At 35.1% G+C, this 27955-nt stretch overlaps 1 protein-coding gene and 1 long non-coding RNA gene across 13 annotated transcripts; one reads left to right on the top strand and one right to left on the bottom strand.

The window, feature by feature from the left end:
• Window positions 1–2: 2 nt before the first annotated feature.
• On the bottom strand, window positions 3–26806 carry POLI (DNA polymerase iota). Of its 12 annotated transcripts, none has more exons than XM_019937077.3 (11): window positions 26651–26798; window positions 25109–25231; window positions 22974–23138; window positions 18730–18882; window positions 16309–16545; window positions 15318–15496; window positions 14402–14493; window positions 11985–12115; window positions 11752–11811; window positions 6821–7026; window positions 3–4858 (listed from the first exon to the last, which is right to left on the bottom strand). In XM_019937077.3, exons 1-11 carry the CDS (start codon window positions 26727–26729, stop codon window positions 4037–4039), a joined length of 2247 nt encoding a protein of 748 aa, XP_019792636.1. In that variant the 5' UTR covers window positions 26730–26798; the 3' UTR covers window positions 3–4036. The 12 variants fall into 12 exon arrangements, with proteins under 12 accessions (XP_019792636.1, XP_033693663.1, XP_073646839.1 ...); XM_033837772.2 differs by having other exon boundaries at window positions 26690–26788; XM_073790738.1 differs by lacking the exon at window positions 26651–26798 and adding an exon at window positions 26595–26613.
• Window positions 26585–27945, top strand: LOC141276207 (uncharacterized). Its single transcript, XR_012325419.1, has 2 exons — window positions 26585–27206; window positions 27689–27945. It is a non-coding gene; the product is annotated as an uncharacterized lncRNA (long non-coding RNA).
• Window positions 27946–27955: the final 10 nt, after the last annotated feature.

Raw genomic sequence — 27955 nt, 5'->3', positions numbered from 1 at the left:
AACACTAAATTAATTGGCATTTATACAACACTCCACCAACAGCAAAATACATATTCAAGCACACACAGAATATTTACTTAGTTACAGCACATTTGGGGCCATAAAACATCTCAAAACTTATTTCAAAATGTTCTGCAGTAGAATGAAGAATTTTTCTGCTCTTCGTCCAGAGTCCCTGGCATGGAGCTCCTAAAACATTTAGAATTTCCCAAATGGGAGTGTCTTTGTTATTCATCATGGACACTGACAATGTATGCTAATGAGGTGATTCGTTGTGGGTCCCTAGATAGCTTATATCAACAAGATGACTTAGGATGGAGATAGCCCACATCAGAAAGACCAACCACTTGATTAGAATGTTGAGGCTTTGAGCCAGTCTGACATCCAGGGAGGGTAGGACAGGGAAGCTGGAGATGGAGTTCAATCACATGGCCAATAATTTACTAAATCCTCCCTATGTAATGAAACTCCAAGAATAACTCTTGACTTCCTTAGATCTTAAAAGTTCTCATCACAAGGAAAAAAAAAATTAACCATGTGTGGTTACAGATGTTAACTAGACTTATTATGGTGGTCATTTTGCAATATATACAAATACTGAATCAATATGTTTTACACATGAAACATGTTATATATCAATTATATCTCAATTAAAAAAAAAACTCCAAACTTCCTGATCCCTTGATATATTTTATTTCTTGACCTGGATGTTACATAGTTTTCGCTTATGATTACCCATTAACATGTCCATTCATTTATGTACTTTCCTATACACATATTTGACAATAGAAATTTTAAAATATTGATATTAATCCAGATTCAATGAAAGACATAAATCTGCAGATTCAGAAAGCACCCAAATCCCAAACATGATAAAAATAAATATATATTTTGACATATAGTAAAAACTGCAGACCTCCAAAGATAAAAGTAAATATATTTTAAAACCCGAGAAGTCAATTCTAAATCCACAGTTCTGAAGACAGAATTTTAGAAAGTAAAAATAATCCTATTTTGAAGAAACATCTGCAATACAAGAAAAAAAGGTGAGCCTCCCCCCCACCAACAAAGATAAACATGTGAGCAAACCCAAACATTAACTATATAAAATACTAACAATATCCAATTTGGAGGTTATATAAAGAACTAGAGGAATTTGATTAAAATTAATATATTTTAACATCTTTGTGTTGTTGTTTGGAAAGAGGGTACAGATATATACAATTTTTAGATGTTAAGTATGTTAAATTTTTAAGGATAATCAAAAACTTAGAATGTTTAAATTTCAAATCAGTAGAAGGAAAATAGAAAATTCAACCAAGCCAAAAGGAAGACAGGAAAGGGATAAGGATGGGAAAGAAGCATAGCATAGAAAAAGAAAAAAATAGAAAGCACAAAATAAGATGGAAAAAGTAAATCCAAACAGACTTGCACTTCTGCACTATGGTGGGATAGATACTCTTAAGTGTTCTCCCAATACAAAACACTAGATTCTGAAGAAAACAAACGATTTAATTCATTGCTGGGTTGTGCTATATAAGAGAAATTTCCAGGTCCCATCCCTCTACACTCACACAGGGGAAAAAGAAATTGAGCTGAAACAAAAGCAGGAAAGGAGCAGGAAGCATCAGGCAAGAAGCAAACTTGTCTGAGTGCTGAAAATAAGACAAAGACAAACTGCATTCAGTCAGGAACCTTGCCGGGGCTACAGTGGTGCCAATGGGTTTGGTACTGCCTCACTGGAAGCAAATGCAAAATCACATCTGAAGGAAAGTATACACAATTTAGGTCCTTTGTTTTCCCACAGATTTAGCTTAGCCACACACTAAAGAAAACAAGCCAAAATAGTACACAACAGTATTTAGTACACAATGGTACACACAAAAATTTAGACTTATAAGACTTAAAATACTGAAATGATCAGAAATAGAATATGAAATATTTATGAAAATTTTAAAATTAGAAATGGACTTACAAGAGACTATAATGAATAAACAGGAAGATTAGAAAAAGAATAAAATGAAGAATATAACTACTGACATTAAAACCATTATTAGTGTTTTTAAATCGATCAGACATTGCTGAAAAATGAATTACTAAATAAGACACAGAGCTGATGAAATTAACCAAAATGCAGCACAAACAAGATGATGAAAAATATGAAAGATTAAAGGACATGATAGAGTAAGAAAGTCCATCATTTGTGCAATCAGAGTCCTAGAAGAATAGAGCAGCAGAATTTGAAGAGTGGCTAAAAATTTAATAGAACTAAAATGAATTGAAAGATACAGAAAGCCAGCATACACCAAGAATAAATAAAAAGAAATTCACATCTCCAAACATTATAGTAAACCTGTAGAACACCAAAGAAAAAAGAGATTATTTTATTAAAAGTAGATAGAGATAAAAAGATAATCTAAAAAGTCAGACGCTGAGGCACAAAGATGTTGAAAGACCAACTTAAGGCCACAGAATAAATAAATAGCAGAGCGGTGATATACCCCTTGCATTCTCATTTAAGAAAGTGTACTTTTTACTACTTCATTTTCTCTTTTTAAACTGTCCCAAACTGTTTACTTTACTTTTCTTAACCTTTTTTTTCCTAACTTTTCAGTTGTCCAGTGATTTCTGGCTGAAACAATCACAAGGATTATTAGAAACTTTGTAAAAATGTATTATCCAAAAAAGTAATATATCCCTTCATATGAATTTTAACTACCTTACCAGAATACTGCATGTAGAAAATTCTATAGCCTTTGATCCTAAGCACTAAATATTTGCATGGTAAATAATTTCTGACATTCTTGCTCCAAGTTATTGTTTTTGATAACCCCAACTCCCTGTTAAAAATCCTTGTTAGGGAATTTTCAGATGTCAAGAAATCTAAAACTAATTAAAGGTCCTCACCAGGAAGAAAATATTTTTAAACAACTTTTATTCACGTTTGTACACTTTATTTTTATCATCCTTTCTTTCTTATATCTGGAAAGGATATAAACTTGAGAACAGACCTACTCCAATCCAATGCTGACCCACACTTTGGTGCCTTCTAGAAACATTCTCTATGTCCTGCAAATTATAAAATGTCCACAAGCTTATATCTGATTCTTAATCTTGAAGGCAAAAGGGGAACGCAACAACAATGGGAGAAATAGGATACCCATCAATTTAGTCACTGTGTATGATATCCTTAATCTCATCTCCAAATCTTCATCTACAAAATTGTAGAGATTAAAACACACCTAATCCATTGTTTTTAGACCCTACAGACTGGCCAGAGGAAATGGACTTCTTCCATTATCTGACATTCTTAAAGACCTATCACTTTGAATTTCTAGTGTCATCCTTCCCTTAATCAACTTGTATGGAGAGTTCCTTCTAGTTCTTTACAACAAATACACTCCCCAGACCAATTCCCTGCTGGGCCTCTGCCACACAACTCATTCGTTCAGTACTTACTGAGCACCCTCTGTGTGCCAGGCATTGTGGTAGGTTCTAGGTATACTAAGAATCATTAATTGAATATACATTGCTTTGGTATTTTTTTTAAATCCACTTATCGAATGGTACATAGTACTTCAGTCAAAGACATACATTTTTAGCAGGCAATAGAATTTCTTATAGCTATTTCCTAATGAGGTGAATTTCTTGAGCAACTCCATAGTTCATAGAAAAAACCTGCTCTTTGGTACAGCATACCAATGATTTGGCCACTCTATTTTTTATATAGTCATATATATCTTCCTCCCAATGTTTCCACAATGAATGGAAAATGTACTAATGCTGACCATGATATTCTTTTTATTGAAAAGCAATATAAAATAGCTTTAGAAATAAGAGGAAGGTAACATTTTACATTATTTCTGTTACGAATATTTTTATGCTTTGTGCCAGAATTTACTTCCCATAACTATGTTTGCTTTATCTGGAACATTTTATATTGTGTTTCTACATTATTGAAAGTATTAGTGTTTAATTTAGAAGAGCTTAATAAACTGTTAATCTGAGAACGTCTTTCCCTTTTTTCTGAGCATGCTTATTTATGTACAGTGTGGAAATCTGATCCTGTTCTCTTCCAATCAGCCAACAGTTCTTTTTGTACCTCTTCTGGTAGTTCATAGAAAACTTCAGGATCAATGTCAGAAGGAAAAGTAATTTTCTCTTTGGTAGAATCTTGCTCTCTATTTTCTGTAAGTCCTTCATGAATAAAGACTGTTGCCATTGGTTGTTTATGGCTGTCTGTAGTGCAGTTTTTGGAGAAAAGTTGCTCACTCTGCACATTTGGAAATGAATGGAAAACAGATACAGCAGGGTCTGTTTTTGAAAAGTGGAATCCTTGAGACTCTTTAGGTCCTTGACTCATTAGTTCATCTTTTAAGTTACTGTCTATATAATGTGAATAATCCTTTTGGCTAGACACATAAGAGGAACTACTGCTATTTAAACCTGATGTTCCTGGTTCACAGGGAGATACAGAGGATATCTGTTTGGTATTGGATAAATGATCCCTAGGATTTAAGGAACCATCTTGCATTTGTTTTGTAGAAAAGAAAGATAATACTCCTCTAGAAGCACGTAATGGACAACTCAAACTTCCTTTCCCTTGAACTTTTTCTCTAGATTTTCCAGAAAGGATTTCTTCTTGAATATCTACTGGAAGCTGCTTAAAGACCTCTTGGTCAATACCCACAGGAAGTGAGGAGAGTGGAAGTTCATTACTGTCTTTTTCTTTAGAAAAACTTGTAGTATCTGGTGGAGACTCCCCAGTTCTTGTACTTTCAATTTTTCCAGTTGGTAGAAAATCCCAATTTGTTTCCTTGTCTTTAGAAAAATCCTCCATATGAGTGTCTTTCATTTTCTAGAATACAAGGGTAACAGAAAAATTTAGATAACTGATATCTTTTAAACATTCATGCTGCTGAAGTGTGATTGTAGCTATTATCCAACCAACATGTTTCTATCCTACTCTATAACTTCAATCCTTTTGGCCAGTTCCAAACAACTAGAAATGATCAATCCACCACAATTAGTCACACAACTGTGTGGATCTTTACTCACGATTCCAGGAAGACGGCTTCCTTCCTAGAAAGCACTGAGCCAGAAGGTAGGTATGTACTGGAAACCTGGAAAGGACCTTAATCATGTATTCAAACTTTCAATTCTGTGAATAAAAAGACTGGTGGCCTATAAAAATAAAATGATTCACCAAGGGTATCTAAAACATATGTATATGCACAGATAGCACCAAGGGCTGGTTTTCTAAAATTCCCTATTTTTGAAGTGTAACATTTAACAGAAAGAAAAAAAATACTTCTATGGTAAAAACCCAGTATCATTATTAAGATGTAACACTATTCTATATTTACATGAAATAAAAATTTTAAAACACCTTCCATTTTAATTTGCCTAATTTTCCCTCTAGTTTCAAGCACCATAAAAATGTACAGATAGTCATATATAATTCAGGAAACATCAACACATTAGTAACTTCCAAAAAGTAAAAGGAGAAGAGATTTGGGTCACTGTTTTTATTGAGCATGAACTGTGTGCCAGACATGTACAAGGTACTTTCACTTATGTTTACTCTCTAATACTACTGTGGATGAGAGACCTTTAATTCTCATTCTACAGACTAATTAAAAAGTAAACATCTTTTTAAATGTCAGTTAATATACAGAATAAAAAGGGTCACCGAAAAAAAAGTAATTAGAAGAGGGCACTAATTCAGTATTTCCATAACACTATTCTGTTCTCATTATAAGCTTAAATGTAAATGAAAATATTACTAAAATTATAATGACTGATTAAACAATAATAATAAAGAAAATAATAAAAACATTTAAAATTAAGAGTTGGACTTCCCTGGTGGCGCAGTGGTTAAGAATCTGCCTGCCAATGCAGGGGACACGGGTTCGAGCCCTGGTCCGGGAAGATCCCACTGCAGCGGAGCAACTAAGCCCGTGTGCCACAACTACTGAGCCTGCACTCTAGAGCCCGTGAGCCACAACTACTGAGCCCATGTGCCACAACTACTGAAGCCCACGCACCTAGAGCCCGTGCTCTGCAACAAGAGGAGCCACTGCAATGAGAAGCCCACGCACCGCAACGAAGAGCAGCCCCCACTCGCTACAACTACAGAAAGCCCGTGCGGAGCAACGAAGACCCAATGCAGCCAAAAATAAATAATAAATAAAATTTATAGATAAATAAATAAAATAAAATTAAGAGTTAATTGTAGGCATAAACAATTTAGTAAAAGATGATTATTTTTTAAAGCATTTGGTAAACAAAAGTTTGCATTTTCTTTTAGTCATGTGAAAATATGACTAGCCTCTGCCTCTCTATTGCCACACTCTTAATTTCTACAGTTGTAAAATGAGGAGTCATATTCTATCAATATTGCTACCAGAATTTTATGTAATTTCAAAACCAAGAAAATTTAAATATTTGAACAAAGACATTTGGCGGGGGGGCGTCACTGGTAGCTTATGTATAAATTGACAACAAGATTAGATTTCCAGTATTTGAAAATATTTTCATGTGAGCTAATCATCATATTCCTATATACTGTTATAAAATGTTTTAACAGTTCCAAAACAGAGAACCTCTATCAAGGTTTTCTCTTTTATCCAGCGATGTTTATGTTTTATTCTTAGGTCACAGTACAGTATACTTAAGGCTAGAAACCATAATATGAAAGGCACTATTACAAGTAAGTCATTCAAATCATATCACCCAAAAGAATCTCTAACTTATATCAGTTAAACACAAATTTATATCTCTAAATTTAACCATACAAATCCAGTAACAGTGTACTTACAAAACTGTGCTTGCCAGAGCGTGAAGTTGTTGATAATGATGGTGTTAAATAATAATCAATAGTCCCTTTCTTAGCAGTATTTAGGGCTTTAAGGTTGCAGAAGCACACACTTAAAAGGGTAAGATGAAATGGCATCTTCACATTCACCATATTTCGAAAAAGTTTCATAAGTACATCAACCATTGGGGTCATCACATCATAATTTCCTAAATAAAACGTTTAAGAAGACAATATCTAAACACATTATATCATAATTGATATTAAGAGCTTAATCTAATTTATATTGCTTAGATTAAGAAGTTAAAATCCTATAGATATCATTGGGACATCTTGACATTATTTACTGAACTGGGACAGCTCAACACTAACACCAACTGCCAAATGAGTTAAAGTTTTCAGAAGATTTGAAATATGGAACTTTTAGTTACGGGAGAATGATGAGGTCAGAAAATCTCCCCATAAAATTAAAATAAAACTGAACAAAATGGTCAAAAATAATCATTCTGAGATTCTGGAATGAACCAAAGGCAAATAAAGTGAGAAGCATTGATTTATGAAAAGCTGCTGGAACTTAGGTAATGAAGTGGGGACAGCAGCCTTATTGGTTGGAGTTGCTTGTATCCCCATTTACACAGTGCGGTTTGTATAGTAGTTTTACCAGGATGAGGCTGGCTGTGAAAGCCGGAAGCTTTGCTGCCAGAAAGGACTGACCTGATTTGAGGTAGAGGGCAAAAGCCCACACCCAGCAGTGTTGCCAGAAAAATGAACAAACTTGGTAGGAAACAAAGGAAATCACATAGCTCTTGAGCCTGGGGTGGCAACTGTGGTTGGGATGAGTGAAAGATCAATGGACCAGCCATAAATTTAACCAGGAGATCTGGAAATGAGAGAACCACAGAGGGACTAGATAAGCTCTCCTCACAACCCCAACTGACTGAGAGCTGCACACACAGAGAGGAGCCAAGCTTTCCATATGTCTCTCACCAGAATGGCAGCAAGTATACCAGGGGAGGTGCAAGAGGGACGAGCCGAAAATAAAGGCCAAGGCAGATTTGAAAAAGGCCTAAATTTTGAAAGTGCTCTCCAACCCAAGCACTTGTCTGCTGACAGAAAATGAAAGCCTTCCAGGCTGTTGTATTTGAGCAAACCTTTGACCAATTATTGTCTAACCACCAAACTATGCAGACACAGGGTAATCTCCTAAGAAGACAAAATTAAAAATTTAAATTTAAATTAAAAAAAAGAAAAAAAGTTAAGCAGAGAGATCAGGGGCAACACATCACAGGGCAGGTAGATTCTGCAGCTTAAGTCCAGACAGGTTACAAAGAAAGAAAAGGAGAAAAAAGCCCACAGGGAAAAAAAATCCAAATCCAGAGTTTCTAGAATACATTATCTAGTCCAATTTTCAACAAAACATTACAATACATACAAAAAAAAAAAAACCAGGAATGTGATTCTTACTCAGGCAGAAAAAGCAGTCAATAGAAACTGACTTTAAGTTCAATTTAGCAAAGACTTCAAAGTTGCGATTATAGATATTTTCAAAGAATTAAAGAAGATCATTTTAAGGAATTAAAGTAAGATATAATAACCACTACCAAAAAAGAGGGAGTCTCAATAAAGAAACAGAATCAAACATACAAACAAAACAAAACAAATGGAAATTCTAGAGTTATAAAGTATAGTAACCAAAACAACAAAATCACTAGATGTGTAACAAAGTTTTGAGGTGACAGATGAATCAGAGAACTTGAATACAGCTCAAAAGAAATTATCTAATCTGATAAAGAAGAAAAAAAGTCTGAAGAAAAATGAATAGAATTGCACACACCTATAGGACATTATTATCAAGCACACCATCATATGTGCAATGAGAGTCCCAGAAGGAAAGAAAAAGAAGAGAGAATATTTGAAGAAATAAGAGCCCCAAACTCCCCATATTTCATCTAAAAATTTAGTCTACAGAATTAAGAATCTCAATAAATCCCAAGTAGGATAAACACACACACACACACACACACACACACACACACACACACACACACACACACACAAAACCACTTAGATATACCATGGTCAAACTGCTGAAAAAGACAGAGAGGTAAATAACTCATCACATAAAGGAGAACAACAATACAACTGTGCCTGGTAACAATTTATTGCCTCTCAGCTACAAATCAGCCTTCAGTAACTGCTGTGTGATAATGCGTTGGACTCTAAAATTTTTTTTACATTGAACTCAACTGTTAAGTTTTGTCAGTAGAGAGAACTGGAGGACCATTAAAGGAGAAAGGGTGTTTCTCTTCCTGGTTCCGATGTACTGTCATTTACCTTTTCTTGCTCCCGTAACATGGTCTGTGTGCAGTACATATGTGTGGAAATATCCAATAGTGCTGTGCCATACCACGTGTGTGTGGAATGCTCAGTCCCTCAGCAACCTCCAGCCCCAGTCTAAGCCTAGTGACCATGTTACCATGGCACTAGCAACTCAAACACTGCACATACCAGGCCTGTGCCATAAACAGCACCCTGACCCTTCCTGCATACCCACCTAATAGGCTTGACTTGCACATGCCACAGAAGGTTGTTTCCTCCAGCTCTTCCTGTGCAGGCACCATACCCTCCACCTTTGCACTAGCAGAAGAATGAAGATTCCTTCAGCATAAACACCTACCAGTCTCAGCTTGCCCACATCCTGGAGGATTGTTAACAGAAGCCCTCTCAACATGGACACCTGCATACCCCAGCTCATGCGCTGCCCTGCCAGTGAGCAAACTCCCAATATCCCAACACCTCCTGTGCATCCACCAATCAGCCTCAGCTCATCTGTAGATCAGAGCATGGTATTCTCTTTGCCCAATAACTATGGACCAGCTCTGGGCCAGGTAACTCAAAGGATTTCTCTACCATTCAGTGTTCTGCAAACACACCTTCTCCTTGAGGGGTAAGAGGACTCTCTTTTCCAAGTTTGCCCTTCCTTGGATACTTTTTCTTAGCGCTCGGGTACCTCTTAGAGTATCTTTATATCTTTATAGTTACTCCCCTATCATAATTTAGTAATTCTTTGAAACTTTCCCTGTTCAAATTTCTGTGTGGTTATTCTCTCTTGATTGGAACTAGTAACAGGAATCTCTCCTGATTAAGCTATTAACAGCTGCCTCCTCATCAAAAATAATGAAAACCAGAAAGCAATGGAATACTATATTCAAAGTATAGAAAGAAACCAGTAAAGGATTATATATCCAGACAAACTGTCATTCAAAAATGCTATTTTGGAGAAGTAGTCCATAAATTTTAGTTAAGTAGAATGGTTTGATAGTGTTGCTCAACTCTTCTTTTCAAATGCAAACGGAACATTCTCCAGGGTAGACCATATGCTAGGCAACAAAATAAGGCACAATATACGTAAAAGGATCGAAGTTACTTTAAGTATGTTCTCTGATCAACTAAAATCAAAATGGAAACCAACAAAAAGAAATTTGAAAATCAAATATTTGATTTGATTTGATTAATCAAATATTTGGAAATTAAACAGCAAATTTCTAAATAAGTTTAAGGGTCAAGGAGGAAATCACAATGGATATTAGAAACTACTTTAGCGTTAATGAAAAAGAAACACAACAAAATTTATGGAATGCAGCTAAAGCACTGCTCAGAAAGAAATGTATAACTTTAAACTTGAATTATTAGAAAAGAAGGTAAGTATAAAATAAATAATGTAAGCTTCCATCTTAAGAAACCAGGAGTGGAAAGGCAAATTAAACCTAAAGCAAGCAGAAAGAAGGAAATAACAAAGATCAGAGCAGAAATAAATGAAATAGAAAGTAGAAAGACAACTGAGAAATCAATGACACCAAAAGTTGAATCTTGGAAAAGATTAACAAAACTGATAAACCTTTGCTAGAATGACCAAGGGAAAAAAAAAAAAAAAGAATACACAAATTACCAAAATCAAGAACGAAAGAGAGGACATCACTACAGACCCTACAAAAATTAGGATCATAAGGGAATATTAACAACTTCATGACAACAAATTAGACAGCTGGGATGAAATGCATACATTCCTAGAAGATACAAATGACCAAAACTGACTCAAAATGAATAGAAAATCAGAATAAACTTGTAACAAATAAAGAAATCAAATTCTTATTCATAAAAGAACAAAGCTAGAGAACTTACACTACCTAATTTCAAAACTTACAACAAAGTATCAAGGCAGGGTGGAACTGGTATAACGATAAACATATAGATCAATGGAATAAGAAGGTCAAAAATAAACCCTTACACTTATGGTCAATTAGTTTTTGACAATGGTGCTATGGCAATTCAAAGAGGAAAGAACATTCTTTTCAACAAATTCTGTGGAACAACTGGATACCCACATGGAAAAGAAGGAACTAAGACTCTTACTTTACACAACACATAAAAATTAATTCAAAGTGGATCTAAGTAGAAATCTTAAAACTATAAAATTTCTGAAAGAAAACATAAGAGGAAATATCTATGACCTCTGAGTTAGGCCAAGAATTTTTAGATGATATCAAAAGTACTATCCATATAAGAAGAAAAAACAAAACAATGAAATACCATTACACAGTCATGAGAATGAGTATAATAAAATAAAATGACAGTACTAAATGTCAGTGAGAATATGAAAACACTGGAACCCTCTATACTTTGTTGGTGAGAATCTACATTGTTATATTCACTTTGAAAAAAAAAGTGTCAGTTTAGAGTTCAACTTTACCATACAACCCAGGAATTCCACTCCTTGTAATCTACCCAAGATGAACAAAAGCATATACTTGCCCAATGACTTGCACACAAATGTTCACAGCACCATTTTTCGTAACAAATTTTTCCAACAGTCAAAAACTGGAAACAATCTAAATGCCCATAAAGAAGTTATCTTGTGCTATATAATTAATTACCATAGTTTTGTTTTCTCTGGAGTTGGGAAGCATTCCTAACCGAGTCTTTACTTTTAATATCTATTAAAAAACAACAAAGTTTTCTAGTGAAAATTTCATATAGAATAAAAGTATTTAATAGTTCACTAACTCCCTGTGAAGACTACCCATCTTTGGATCATATTTCTAACTCAAAATTTGTTTTTTTAAGAGTTCGACCTGCCAATTAAATTATCAGAAAATTAGTCCATTACCTATCCCTAACTTCTGAATTATGTGGGATGGAATTGGGCACTGACGACTCTCACGGCTATAGTGCTTCTCAGATGAATACCGACGGATTATTAATCTTACTGTATGTGGCTTCCTTCCATCTTGGCAGACTCTAAAAATAAAGAGAAAGAGGAAACAAGGAATTAGAAAAAGTATTATCTAAAGTTTTTTTAATGGTCCAATATACCTCATTTACCTAAAGGTGCCAGATTTAGTAACTGTAACAATTATAAATACAGTTGATAATTAGGCAGTAGGCAATAAAGGTCCCTGAATAGTCCAAGCAAACTTCACAAAGTCTACATAATAAAGCTCTGAAACTTAAATAAGGCTCTCAGGCCTCATGCAGAATTGAGTGCTATCAGAAAAAGAAAAGAGATAAGATATAATAATAACAAGCCATTTTACAATCCAAATCCAAAACATAACTAAAAGCAACATATTAAAATCAGCAGGAAATTTAAGAAAGAGAGAATCATTTACTGACAGAAGCAAATATATAAAAAAATGACAATTTTTTACACATGTAAAAAAAATAAGATTACAAAAAAAAAATTTTTAATGAGATTATTTCTGTCAAAAAGCACTCCTCAAATAGATGCAAGGGAGTCAGTAATATCACCATTATATGGCTTTAGAGAAATAATGTGAAAGGCTAATTATATACTATGTTTAGGAAGGTAAGTACTTGTCCATGCATCTTAAAAAGTGTTCCATCCAAATAATCTTGGTTTTAGTGTTGAAAACAAAACTTTTAATGACATGGAAAATCCGCTTATAAAGTAGAAAATCTAATTACTAGAGAAAATAAATGTCATCAAAGAATAACATTTTCCTTTCTATATGTGTCACAAACATAAAATACAAGTATTATTAAACATACTCAAATTGATTTTGAATTAGAAAATTTGGATTTTTGTAGTAAACAATTTTTTTCTTATTGCTTTATCACAAAACTTCTTGACTGCTGCTTTATTAAGATAATATCTTAAATGGTTCCTGTAAACATGTTACTAGTTTAAACATCTTCCAGTTCTATTAAGTTAATATGCAACTCAAAGAGTGCAATTTGGTTCCTATAACTAATTAAGACATACTAGAAAAAGGTTATACTCTAAGCAATCTTAAGACCAGTGCCTAGGGAATGGATTAATGGACCAGTGCCTAGATGTATGATTTTATACCTCTTACATATCTATAGTATTAATTATCATATGCTTGAGAACATTCACACACACGCACAATTATTTTTTTTGCCATTTACTTAGATGGCATTATACAACTCAGTCACTGATACAAGGGGCCACTATGTAGAAAAGGGAATGCCAAGCAGAGATAAGGAGAAATGGTTAATAGTTATTTCACAGGTTTAGAGCATCTAGACTCATTTCTGGGTTGATGCTTCAAATAAGAGAACCTATAAAATGTATACTTCTTGTGGTTTCTCTACGTACACAACTTTTTCCAGTGACCAGGCATTTCACAGTAGTCTTATATTTAGCTGAAACAAAGCAGATAACCCAGTTTCACTAGCATAGTCACAGGCTCAGCCTGAGTCATATCACTGAAGCTGGGTCATATAGCCAGCCAGTTGCATGCAGCAAATGATGAGCTGCGCGGCCCTGCTCAAGACATGGGATTGCAATGCATGTTGCATGACTGCGGAGTTGAAGGAAATATCACTTTATCAGTTTTCTGAGAGTTACAGTCATCCAAAAACCATTTTCTCTAGTCACATTAGCCATCCTAGCATCATTACAGAAGCACACCTACCCAAAACTGTTAGATCCCTGACACCTCACTTTGAGAAATCAAAGAAATGGGAGGAAAAGAAATGGAATACTGAGAAATAGATATATGATGGCAAAGGAGCATCAGAAAACTAAATGTCTTGTTCAGTTTATGCAATGCTATTTGTATACTCATAATCCCAATTGACACTCCTCATGTATTTATAGGCCAGTAACCCTGCACATACCCACAATCACTCTCACTGCTCACACATAATCCCATTAAGCTATTCCTTCATCTGACTCCATTTTCTTGCACATGGTCCGAGGCACAGGAGATAAAAGGGTTCTTCTGCTTTCTCCATCAATTTCCTATCCTCAATCATCACAAAGTTTATAGGTGCCGTGATTCTAGAGATACCCATAAAACTCCCTTAGGTTAATGACCAGCAGCTTAAGATCCACAGTAAACCACAATGTTACTAAAATTAAGACCAATGGAAGTAGATGAATTAAATTTAGTTAAAAAGATCTGTTACTTTATAATGATCTATCTTTGCATGTTTAGTCTCCAGTTAATCGGTAAGTTCCAAGATAGAACATCAAGTATTCTTTCCATGTACTATACACAGAATCTATAAGATGATACGGCAAAATGGAAAAATCACCTGTTCAAAAGACTAGCAAGTAGCTCTTCAATCTTATTTTTAGCTTCAACTTCTGATGAACATTTTTTAAATGAATCTTCCTCACTAAAGGACTACCAAAGAAGCACAAATAAGGATTAATAAAAACCCAAATAAACATCTCCAATTATCAGTGTGTATGTTAAATAAATATTCAACACATTCTTTACTAACTTACCTCATGTACTTAGTTTGAGCCATTTAGTTCACTTTTATATTAAATCTTTTTATCTGCAAGTTATTGTACTCCACTAGAAAGTGCACTGGAAGTCAAGAAAATTACAAAGCTCTAGTACCAATGCCACGCTTTATTGTACAATTACAGTGAGGCTCTTAATCTCCTAGGACTTGAATCTGAGTTTAACCTTGGGCAAGTTATTTAACCTTTCTAAAGTACAGTATCTTCATCTTAAAAAAATAATGGGAGGAAGAGGGAGTAAGGGAGGGGGAAAAGGTATAAACAATAGTACTAACTACCTGGAAGACTCACTGTGAAGATTAACTAGGATAATGTATATATTATTATCCCTCAGGAAAAAAATTCATCAATGTTATCTGGGTGATTATACCTTTCTCCATTTCCTAAACCATTAGACTACTCTGAAAACAAGATTTTTAAAAATTAAAATATTTTGCCTACTGTATACAATATAGGCTATTAAAATTAAGTAGTATTCAATCACAGTGGCTAACTTGAGACTTAAATACTAATTCTTAGATTCAATTTAAGACTATTTATTAATCTACTATAATAAATAGCCTTCTCATAGGAAAGGGATCATGTACTAACCTAAAAAGCAAATTAGAATAGTAAGAACACAGTAGTAAAACTAGAAATCTTTACCTCAAATAATGTGACAACCAGTATTCAGTTAAAATGAACATCATCGCCACGTACCTGAGGAGGTCCTGAGGGGGTCACAGGAGAGTTATCCTCTCCAAAACTGAGCTTCTGGATACGCTGAGCAACTGAAATTCCTAATTCCCTTTCTAATATTTTGGATGAAAAGGTTTGAAGATCACGCACACTACTGATACCCAGTGCTTCCAGACGTTTGGTAGTTTTATAGCCAATACCTAAGCAAAAAGAGATGCATACGGTGTTACAATAGTTTTTCTCTTTAAAATTAGCTAATTAAAATATTATAAAGATATCAGCCACGTCTTTTGATACCATAATTTGTATTTTGCTAAGATCAAACTTTATTAAAAATTAGGTTGTTGTTCTGCTCAAGACCTCTGAGTTATGAACCACCTTGAAAACCTAACAACCATAGTATAATATAATGAATAAGGAGACAACCAATAAATGCTGTCTTGATATTGATAAAATGAAATTTTTACCACCTGTTACATAACAATGTGGAAGTATTGAAGAATCATAGTTATTATCCATGTAAAGAAAGACTGTCACTAGAGCAATTAAAATGCATTACCATTTGCTAATTATTAGCTAACTTGACTGATTTCTATACACAATACCACACATTTATATCTGGAGGTAGGAACCATCCCAAATACAACTTCGAGCCAGAAAGCAAACAAACGAATCTTCTCATTAGCGAAACTCCTATGACAAAGTTCTTGCACTAAAACTCAGTCATACTTTACCACAGGAAAAAATTTAATGCTGTGATAAAGGACCATACGTTTCCAGGTTATAACTTTCATAATCATATTCAAACTATACAAAAGTAGGTAAAACTAGGAAAATACTTTCATATATATAGATTCCTAATATAGATTCCCTCCAGAAAACGTCAGGTTTTTTGGTTTTCACCAAGAGCCGAGTACACAGGCTCTAAAAATTAATTACACGTAGCTGTAATTTTTAAACTTAAAGAAATACAATAAAACCAATATATATTTTTCAAATATATTTGTCTTACCTGGCATTTTCTTTATGTGGTTCAAACTATGAATGAGATCTTGAGAACTTTCAGGTAGTAAGAGTGTTTGCTGATTTGGTTTAAAGATGCCAGACACTAATTTTGCCAATAATTTATTAGAAGCCACTCCAGCACAGCCTGTGAGACCCAACTGATTATACATGGCTTCCCGCATCTCAGCTGCAATCTGAGATCCAATAAGTAGTCTGATGTGCAAGATGTCATGCAGGTTTATAGCTATAAAAACAGCCAATGTTGTTAAAAGTCACCACCACAAATTTTAATTTTCTTTTTAACAAATGAGTTTTAAAAAGATAAAGGGCTTAATCTATATCCAACCCCCCTTCCCTACCACCATACTGCTACACACTTAACTAATCTCTCTTGTCCTTCACAGGAATTCTGTAAAGTAACTACCACAAGTAAATTCCAAGGCCTGTGATAGCAAATGCATACTGGGAGTGCTGAATGATTAACAGATTACAAAAATTGATCACATAAAAAATTCCGACAGACATTAGTAGAACTTTTACTCATGTTTATCTGGAAGTAAGCATAAAAGTAAGTGTTACATTAATGATAAAGCTAACATTACAGCTTTAAAGATCTGAATCTAAACTTTACACACCAGTGGTATGTGCTATTAAAAACAATTTTGGATTTGTATACAGTTTAAGAGATCTTTTATTAAAAGTATAAGGAAATTATATAGAAACAAATTTTCTTAGGTGTGAAAATGACATTAGAGTTATATGAGACAGTCCTTATCCTCAGGAGTATTTACATTTCAAGTGTTATGATGTCTGTAATAGTGGCTCAACAATCTATCAACCAATCAATAAACAGCAAGATAAAGCAAATGTGGCAAAATGATAACAATGGGAGTATCTACAAGGAAGGGCATAATGACTGTTCTCATTATACCATTCTGTCAACTTTTCTGTAGGTTTAAAAAAAAAAATTAACACAATCTTACGTGGAGGAGAAAGAAGAATTCATGAAGAATTAGATATTTTAGATATAAGACCTAGCTCTCTGCAATATGTTCTAACAAATAGAATCTAAGTTTGCTTTAAAAATTATACAGAAACACATTTGGAACCTTCTTGCTACCCAGACCTCGTAAGTGACAAAAGAGCACAGGTACAAAAGACACATGAAAGCTTCATATCTTCTTCTAAGGCAGAATGGTAGCTCTACTTCTTTTCTTCTTTAATATCAGGGAGGTGGATAATGACTGGAGATTGATCCACCAGCACTCAAAAAGGGGGAATAAGAGAAAGCACATGCTGCCTGAAACCTATGAGCAAGTATGTCAGGACAAGTCTTAGAGAAAAGCAGAGTAGCTTGCCTTCTACGTGGTATGATTTGGAAGTCACCAGCAGTCACAAGATGTTTGAAAGCCTAATTAGATATTCAGTAGAGTTGATTGCAGCTTATTTTCAAATGCAAATAACCCTGGAAATACCATCAGTCATTCATACTTTAATACGCGAAGGAGAGGAACCATTCTGTTTTCTTGCTAAGAGTTGGCAAAGATTATTTGAACTGATTAAATATGAGCTTGCAAAATATGGCAGGTAGCCCTGGACAAGCTTCCACAAGGGCTAACTTGGGAGGGTCTTGATGCCTTGGGAGAATAGAAGTGAACAAGCAAAGAGGCAGCAAAGGCAAATTTAGTCTACCTAAAATTTTGCTTAAAAATGGTTTTAAGAAAATCAAAAACTACTCTAAAAAGCCAACTCCTGTAACTTAAGGATGACCTAAAGAGTCATCCTCTTTAAAAACGATAACACAGGGATTTCCCTAGTGGCACAGTGGTTAAGAATCTGCCTGCCAATGCAGGGAACACGGGTTCGATCCCCACTCCAGGAAGATCCCACAGACCACAGAGCAACTAAGCCCGTGTACCACAACTACTAAGCATGCACTCTAGAGCCCGCAAGCCACAACTACTGAGCCCGCGTGCCACAACTACCGAGCCCGCGTGCCACAACTACCGAAGCCTAGGCACCTAGAGCCCGTGCTCCGCAACGAGAAGCTACCGCAATGAGAAGCCTGCGCACCACAACAAAGAGTAGCCCCACTCACAACTAGAGAAAGCCTGCGCACAGCAACGAAGATGCAATGCAGCCAAAAAAATTAAAAAATAAAATAAAAACCGTAATACAGGACTGTGTCAGAGAAATGAAAAGTGCACAAAGCACTGAGCTACATGTCATCAAAATACGATTTTCTGCCTATTTAATATGGAATATCAATACCTGATTTTAATCATCTTAGACTGCTGAAATATGGCTAATATATCCAACAAAAGCCAGAATACTTTCAGAAAGACATAATCGACTCTCTGAACTGACTGAACATTAAGAAATGTAGATACTTTTAGTCACTAAATTGAATGAATAAGAACCCACTTACGCTGATTACCGTATACATGACCCGACACAGTCAGTGCTGAGGGTTCATCCCTTTGAAGCTGCTCTAGTCTCTTCTCAACCATTTCTGTTAGATCCACAAAATTTTCATCAAATCCGAGTCTCTCAACAACTGGACTAAATTCTTCCAACAACTCTAAATTAAAATAACATTGGAGCACAGATGTAACTGAAGTTGTAACTAGAATAGATTTAACTCTTTTATGCTTAAAAAAATAACAAAATATGTTGTTAAAGGTTTTACATATATTCACAGTCCCATAATATCTTTAATAAAGTCCTCAGTTAACTGGGATTTTTTTTTTCTGTACCACATTCTGAGTAAAGGCAATATTTTCCAACAAAATAAGTCCAAAAATAACATTTCCTGGGCAGATGCTCATAGCAATAAATTTCTCAATCTCCTATACCTATAATTTCTCTATCTGTAGTACATTAAACATCAATGCTTATAGTTAATTATGATCTTGAAGCAGTAGGTCAAAGAATAAATTATAGTCTGCTTAGAAAAGTAAAAACAAGTAATAATATATTCTAGCTATGTTTTTCATAAGAATTTTAAAACGGCAAAACAAAATAAAATTTAAAATGTCCGGTTAATACTAATCCAAAGAGAAAAGTTACTTAATTTTCAAAATATACTACAATGCAATACTTTTTGATTAGTCACCCTCCAGCACATTCCTTAAGGGCAGAGATGGCCCATGACTTACATGTATTTGAATGCCCAGCCTCTAACAGAATGCCTAGTCCATAACTCAAACGTTTACTAAATTGAGCTGAACCAGGATTTGAAATAAGTTCAAAAAGACTTATCAATTCTCATTTTTAGGATTAAAACTAATAATTTGAAATCATTAAGAAGAATTTTCACTTCTCTCTGAATCACCTATGATACCAGCTGGATGGCAGAAAACAATCTATTAGCCTCTTATTATATAAAAATGCATAGGTTCTTAAAGTCCTATAATATGAAAGCTCTGTTTTATTGATGCCAACACTGATAACAGCAGGAAAAAACAATTAATAAAGACAACAGTGTGATCTGGTAACCACCAAAAATCACTTTCAACCTACCTAGAGAAAACCATATATCTACTCTGAGGAAAAACTGACAATGTGTCTGACCATATAAAAGGATTCTTTTGAATTTCCCTCATCAATTTCTGCTTTTCCTCCCCAAAAGTATATACCTGATGTCCAGCAGTAACAGATAGAAAATAAAAGTTTATCAAAACAATACTATATAAAAAACAAAGAACAAGTTAAGTGCTAAGGAGAAAAGCAAATTAAGTACCGAATCATGCACAAAGCTGGTGGATCACTGAATATTGATTGATTATATTGGTTCTATTACTAGGTCATAGGAATAAATCACTTATCCATTCCTGAAGTTAACCTCTTTTTTGCTGTCAACTTGTCAACTCCATAAACAAGAGGCATTTATTAAACATATGATTACACAAGGCCAAAGAGAGGAGTTATAATTAGAGAAAAAACTATCTAGACAAAAATGTAATACTGTAGAATAAAAATATGAAATAAACAATAAGGTTATACATCATAAATAGGTCTGAAATAAATTCAGTATAGGACTATTAGGCTATGTTCCTATTTCAACTCAGATAATACCATGAAAAAAATTAACAAAATAACATTTTATTGATGCATAAATCATACTTAGAATATTTATTGTTATTATATTAGTGCATTTTTAATTCTTTCAAGATACTACTTTATAAGTTAAGAATCAGCATAAAAACTAAGATTTACTCATTGAATTTCCAGTAGATATTTTCACTGTGAAGAGTTGCAGTGGCACAGAAATCATAAGAGAAAGACTGATAAATCTGACAACATAATGTCAGACAATACACAAACTGGAAAAGTAAAAAACATGAAACACAAATTGGAAATACATTTATAACACATGACCATCAAAGGGCTAATTTCCTTAACTTCCCCAAACAATGACACAAACCAATCAGAAAACAGAGGAGCAATCTAAATAAAAACGGGCCCAAGTGGAAAGGCCATTCACAGAAAACATATATAAATGACCAAAAATACATGAAAAAATGCTCACACTTACTTATAGAGAAATGCAAATCAAAACAATGATTTACTATTTTTTCTGCCTATAGGCAAAATCTTTATGAATATCTAATACTGTCATACATACTAGCAATATGTTGGGACAACCTCAAGTGCAACATATAGCAGTATTTCTAATGCAAATTATCTTTGATCTAGCAATTAAACTTTAGGAACTTACTTTAAGGATATCTTCATGAAAGTATGTGAAAATTTCTGTAAGAAAATGTCTATTGAAGCATATATTTGTAAAAGCAAAAAGTTGGTAACAGAAATAATCCCTCACTATCAGGGAAGCCACATAATTTACAAGATATCTTTTGAACAAAAGGAGGTGCTATTAATAATTACATAGGGACAATGGGCATAAAGTGGGACATACTGTCTTCATATCAGTAAAGGAATGGTTAAATGTTTGGGACAAAATACAACAGAATACTGTGCAGGCACTAAAAAGAATGAGGAAGAGCTATATGAATGAGATGAAAGATCACCAAGAACAAAGGCAAGATGCACACTGTCTGTATTATATCACCTCTTCTATGTACAGTAAAAATTAACTTCTGAGTATTCAGATACACACACATAATTGTGCACATTGTCTATTCACACACAGACATATACACATATGTGGCAGAAGGGGTTTGGGTCATTGTTTTACACATATGGAAAAACCTGATACTGGTTTTTGCATCTTGCCTTCTACTCACTCAACAAGGCATATCTCTATGAGTCAAACAGTACAGCACCAATTCATTCTTTTTAATAGCCATATAATATTCTATCATAGAGAAGTCTTAGTTTATTTAGCCATTCTCACCCTGGTGAGCAATTGTTTTCATTCCATATTTTTAGCAATTATGAACCATGCTACAAGAAACATTTTTGTACATACACATTATTTTAGTTCTATTAGATAAATCCCCAGCAGTGGTATTATTGGGTTAAAGAACATGATAGGTATCTTTAATCTCAAAACATGTTTCTAGATTGCTTTCTTGAAAAGGCTGTAATACTTTGTTTCTATTTTTTCTCACATTCTTATTTTTAGTACTAATGAATTTGAGCATTCTTTTTCCACATTGTTGAATTTGCTCTTTTTGTTAATTGCCTATTCATATCCTTTGTCCATTTTTCTTAAGTTTCTTTTTCTTGTTAATTCCTAAGAGCTCTTGGATATTATATTTAATGCTTTCATCTGAAAACTGCTACAAATAACCAAAGAACAAGTAAACAAAAACAATAGCAGGGCTTCCGTGGTGGCGCAGTGCTTGAGAGTCCGCCTGCCAATGCAGGGGACACGGGTTCGTGCCCCGGTCCGGGAAGATCCCACATGCCGCAGAGCGGCTGGGCCCGTGAGCCATGGCCACTGAGCCTGCGCGTCCGGAGGCTGTGCTCCGCAACGGGAGAGGCCACAACAGTGAGAGGCCCACGGACAGCAAAAAAAAAAAAAAAAAAAGAATTTACTAAAACAATAGCAAACAAGATAAATAAAAAGCTGATCTTTATACATTTTAAAACTGTATATATTTGCCATATGCCAGTACAACACATGGTTTCATTTTTCCTGTAATTTACTAAAACACTAAGATTCAAACCCAAACCTTAGTAAGGGGGAGTTTATCTACACTGAAATATTTAATATATACATAAAATCTAAGAAAAAAATATACTCCTTATCTTTGCTAATAGTTCCTAACAAATTGGTTTTTAATTATGTTAATCAAACATTACAGAAGCCTCTCTCAACTCCCATTAGTGCATTAGAGTACAGCATATTTCTTCATAGTTTATTTAAACTTGGCATTTAAACTTATAATTAAAAATACCTGGTTCTTTTTGGTTTATCTTCTCCCATTTTCTCACTTAAAAATTTTTTTACATTTTCTCATATTTATGTAAACATCAGCGTGACAGAGTTCAAATTCCTTCCAACTATACATTTTTGTCACCGTTACTCATAATATATTAAGTCATTCTCATATAAATTTTTTTTACATGGGAAAGCCCCAAAATAAAAGGAAACTGACTTATGCATTTTACATTTATTAAAAGATTCATGTAGTTAACAGGCATCCTATATAAAAATTAATGCTGAAATTATATTGCCCATAATCTGTACCTGTAACGTACCTGTAACCTTATATGACACCTCTCTGTAACGAGTCAAATCTTCTCCATTAACTAATACTAGCTGTGGACACTTTTCTTTTGCATCTCTGACATTCATAAGTTTCTTAACTCCAAGTTCCCTAGCTTCATAGTTGCAGGTAACCACCAAAAATTTCTGCTGAACCCCTATAAGAAACAGATATTTTATGAGAAAAATATTTTATGAGGATTAAAAATAAAATTTAAAATATAATTTACTTATTCCATATTATAGTTGTAATACCATGTTTTGATAAGAATAAAAAGCTCTCAGTTAAAAAATACAGCCTCCATTCATCAAAGCTCTATGAAGTACAATTTAACAAAAATTAGCACAAACGAGCAATTCTATGAATTCTGCAAAAAGATACAAATAAAATCCTTCGAGGATTTTTTTCAAACAATACAAAACCAAAGAATTAACTCTATATAACTTTATATATAACTCTAGGCCATGTTTTACCAAAAAATAAAGCAGATGAAAATAACTGAGTACAATTAACTACCGGTTACTGCTAGAAAACCTAACTTGTCTTCCGAGTAACTTTCCAATGAATATAAAGCAATGTTCTGTTACAAGTGCCAACCTACAGCAATTACTAGGGATCTCCCCCAATCAGTGTTCTAATTATTGAACTGTTCTTCATAGTAATCTTCAGAAAAGATTATAGAGAGTGAGGTGGCATTATGAGCCCCCTCCTTATCAAAATGATTAAGTTATGATCATCTACAGACTGTTTAAAAATTCTAGTTTTCCGGTAGCTTAAAATTGCTAAAATTATTTGCTTTTCTCTTTACACAAGTTGACTACTTGTTTACCACTATTAAAGTAACGTTCATCTAAAATATGTAAAACACAAATATGTAGATGGGGAAAAAAAGGTTATGTCCATTCCCCTAATGTAAGACATTTTGTTTCTAAAGTGTTGATACTATAAACAAGGCAAAGAAACATTATTTCGTATATTTTTGATATACCAGATTATGCCCAAAAATAGAAGCACTGGGTCAAAAGTAATAATTTATGATTCACCAGTGAACTATGTAAAAAATCAGATTAGTAACTTCCTTAACTAAAAAAGTAGTCTTTTAATGCAGGATTAATGGACTCACCATTATGTCACCAGCCCAAGTTAAGTAGTCATATATTTGCTTAGTACAAATGGAAGACTATGCTGCTTTCTCCTAGAAACTTTCAGCATTATATCCCTCACTTCCTGGTAATCATTCATTCCTGCATCTTAATTACACAATACCTTTTTACTAATCATTACTTACAGAACATCTTGTTACCATGCTACTAGTTAGAAATGCCTTCAGAAGAAAATTGAGGTCCCCTAATCCTAACTCCTTGACAGCCTTAATTTTAAAGATCCTAGACTGACCTTGGCATACCAAAAACTAGTCATCAGTCATCCCTCTGTTCCTTAGTAAATCAACTAGGCTGAGTTGAATTGGGGACTTATCAAAACCAAAATAGACAACAGAGGGAAGCGGCAGGTGAACCAAAATTGCTCTTTATGCTTTTACTAAAAGATAAATCCTTACTACATGCATAAAATAAATTTTTAGAAATTTAAATTACTTTCCCAATTTAAGATATAATAAAAAAAAGAAAGTTTTTTTAAAAAGCCAACATAATAGTAAGTAGATCCCCAATGTAAAATTTCTCTTTGCCTTTTAAAGATACTTATGATTTTATGGAAAATTTGTACTGTATGCCTTAACATTTTGGGTTCTGTTCAAAGTCCAACTATTTTGTCGAATGTTACACAATTCAAGAGTTAATTTCAAAAGTGAGAGAATAGATGACAACTTCCATTAAAATTAATAAAAGAGATTGTTCTTGAGATAAGACGGTTGTAAAATTTCAAACATTGAGAAAAAGACTAAAAGTTTATCATGGTCTCTCTGTTCATCCGTTTGGTGAACTATACTACTTGTGTCACATTCACCATTTATTAAACGATTATAAAGTTTACACCTGTAGTGAAGCAAAGACTACTGTCTATAAAGCGTCACAGAACTGCTTCCAACATTTATTAATATGGTTAATAAATCATAATAAATAATGAATCCTATTATACAAAGAAAATAGTATCAAACTCCAGAATTACCTAAAGGTTTGCCCTTTAGTTCTGGATGTGAGATCATTTCTACTTGTGCGTAAAAGCAATCCAGATCCACGTGTACTATGACTCTAGATGAAGAGCTTCCTGCTGGCACCACTTGATCATGGACTGTGGCACAATATGCAAAGAAACATAAAAATACATTCAGGCAGCTTATCGCCTCTGAGCAACTGCCAGCCCCTTAAAACATGGCAACTGAGAAAGAAGAATGCAGAGCGATTTTTGAAGTTTTTTTCCTGGATTTATCACGTGTCAAAGCATCTAAAAATTACAAAGACATGAGAGAAACTCCACCCACAGTATAGTCTTCAGTCCTGTTTACTTACTATTTCTTTGTATACTATATTTTTCTCAGGATAGTAATAAATTTAAGGAAAAAAAATTATCAATAATGGAAGATTGCAAGAGGTAATCCTAGGACTTGGAAGTTTATGGGAAAATTTAGAGAAAGTTGCAAGGGGCAGAAAAGTTTAAACACTGATCTTTCAACCAACTTAAAAAGTATTCTAAGTGGCATGTCCTTAAATTAAAAAAATAATCTGAAATACAAAACAGCACAAGACAGAACCTATGGGTCGCGATGGACTACATCTAGCTCCCATATGATATCAAGATTAGCTGGTTCAATGCTGAATACCCAATACCTAAAACAGAGACTGGCATATAATAGACTACCAATGAATACTTGCTAAATTGCAAGACAGAGTAAATATTTCCTGGATTTTAAAAGTGGTTCATGTCTTGAGGGAAGGGGCAGAGGGATAAGACAGAGGAGATTACAGCTCTTAACACCAGTTAAAAACAAGGCAGGCTAAATGCAATGTGGTTTTCTGGTTTGGAGCCCGGAACAGAAAAAAATTAAGTGGAAAAAAACTGGTAAAATCTGAATAAAGCTCGTCCTTTCATTAATAGTATGCCAACTTTACTTTCTTAGTTTTGACAAATGTATCACGGTGATGTAAGATATTAAAGTTAGGAAAAGCTATCTGTGCATCTCTCTGTAAATCTAAAATTATTATAAAATTTAAGTTTTTTAAAAAGGGGGCGGGGGTCTAGGAGGCAGGGAAGGAGAGCCTTGGCCCCAGGCCCGGGGATTGGTGCGCTGCAAAGTAGGGTCCAGAGGCTGGAAGTGGGTCACCGGAGAGGCGGCCACTGCAGACGTGCCTAGTCCCCGGTTCCGAGCTGCGCCGTCCCTTCCCGTCTGGGCTGAGCCGGGGCCCCAACCTTTGCCAAATGGGCGACAAGTTCCCCCGCTACTGCAACCTTTAGGCGGCCGGGGACTCTTCCGCTTTCACTGGGCTGTTTCAGGGATTACAAATGCAACCTCGATTAACCAACTGACGCGCCCACCCTACTACTGGTCAAAAAATCCCTCTCGGGATCTTGGCCTCAAAACACCGGGCAGCGAAGGGCAGCTCTCTCAGCGGAGCCCGGAAGACGAAAGGACCCGAGCCGGGCGGGACGGTCGCACCCCAACGGCCGCCGCCACTGCCCCGGGAGTCCTCCCGCCCCGCGCTGCTCATTTACACCAAGGGAGGCCGCCGGGCTCCTCAGGCCCCAGCGCACCCGGCGAGCTGCCTGCTGCCCACGTCTCGGCCCGCTCCATGCCCAGAGCCGCGTCCTCTTCCTCGTCGCGGTCGCCTTCTTCCTCAGGCTCCACCCCCTGCTTCTGCGTCCCGCCCCAGCGGCCAACCGCAGGGCAGCTTCCGACCGCTTCCGCCCGGTCTCCAGGGAAGCCGCTCCGGGCTGGCGCCTGCGCGGTCTGCGCCGACCCGCGGGCTGCTCCGAAGGACTCGCCGGCTGGGAACCCTCCAGACCAGCGTGCGGGGGTTCCCTCCCGCCCAGCAGTGAATGAGAGATTGCCTTACCAAACAGCTCATTTTTTTCTTAAGGTCTTCGGAGTGAGTCCCACACCACAAATTTTAACTGTTTATCTTTACTTAGAAGCCAGCCTGTTCTCCTGATAACTGTTAGCAGAATTGCTAACCCTTAGACGCTGAATGATTTATGCTGATGGAGTTGGGGGAAAGGATGGAAATTATGGTGACAGCAAGGCGACCATGTAAACTAATATGATTAGCAAGTATGTTAAAGTTTGCATTTTGTTTGTTTGGTGTTTGATTCAAAGATACTGTGACAGATTGGACCCCTGAATTTTTAATCATTTAAACTGAATAGGATGTTGATACATGAGCTTTGGAGTCTGGTAAAATTCTCAATCCAGACCCTCCAACTTGCTAACTGTGACTTTGGGCAGGTTAAATAACTGCTCTGAACCTGTTTCTCCACTGTTTAAAAAAAAAAAAAAACAAAAAGGTCTTGAGTGTATTGGGATTAAATGAACGAATGAAAACTAACATACGCTTTAATATTCCAATGAATATAAAACACTTGGGACATGGAAGGTTAGAAGGTGCTCAAAAAATGTTCATTCTCTTTGCTTTCTGTTAAGATGCCTTTTGTGCCTGTGTGTGTTTCTTCCAACAGAAAATTTGGAAATTTCTGTGCGTGTGAATGAATATATATATATATATATTCACACAATTATTTTGATTTTTTTTACAGGATTCTTTCATAAATAGCTTGTGAAAACTTTGAGAAACCCATTAAAGGACATGCTGATGCATCCATAAAGAAGGAATAACAGGCAGAGCTGGGGCTCGGTGGTTTGGAGACCAGGTCTTCCTCTTTGGGTATTTTACTCTTAGACATCTGGACCAGTTCCTTCAAACTCTCCAGTATGGGATCTAAGACACCAATTTAAAGCTATCCTGCTTTCTTTGCGATTGCTATTTGCTAAGTCTAGATAAAGTACTTTTGAATTAAGTGCCT

The sequence above is a fragment of the Tursiops truncatus genome, chromosome 13 (genome assembly GCF_011762595.2).
Source record: "Tursiops truncatus isolate mTurTru1 chromosome 13, mTurTru1.mat.Y, whole genome shotgun sequence".
Lineage (NCBI taxonomy): Eukaryota > Metazoa > Chordata > Mammalia > Artiodactyla > Delphinidae > Tursiops > Tursiops truncatus.
Note: the sequence above shows the minus strand (reverse complement) of the source record. Positions and strands in the feature narration are given on the sequence as shown.

Coding starts and splice junctions, on each gene's coding strand:
- POLI (XM_019937077.3), bottom strand. CDS start 26,729: ATGGAGCGGGCCGAGACGTGGGCAGCAGGCAGCTCGCCGGGTGCGCTG. Junction 18,883..22,973: donor GGTGTCATATAAGGTTACAG/GTACGTTACAGG, acceptor ATTTTAATTTAG/AGTTGTTGGAAGAATTTAGT. Junction 11,812..11,984: donor AATTCAGAAGTTAGGGATAG/GTAATGGACTAA, acceptor GTTTTTTAATAG/ATATTAAAAGTAAAGACTCG.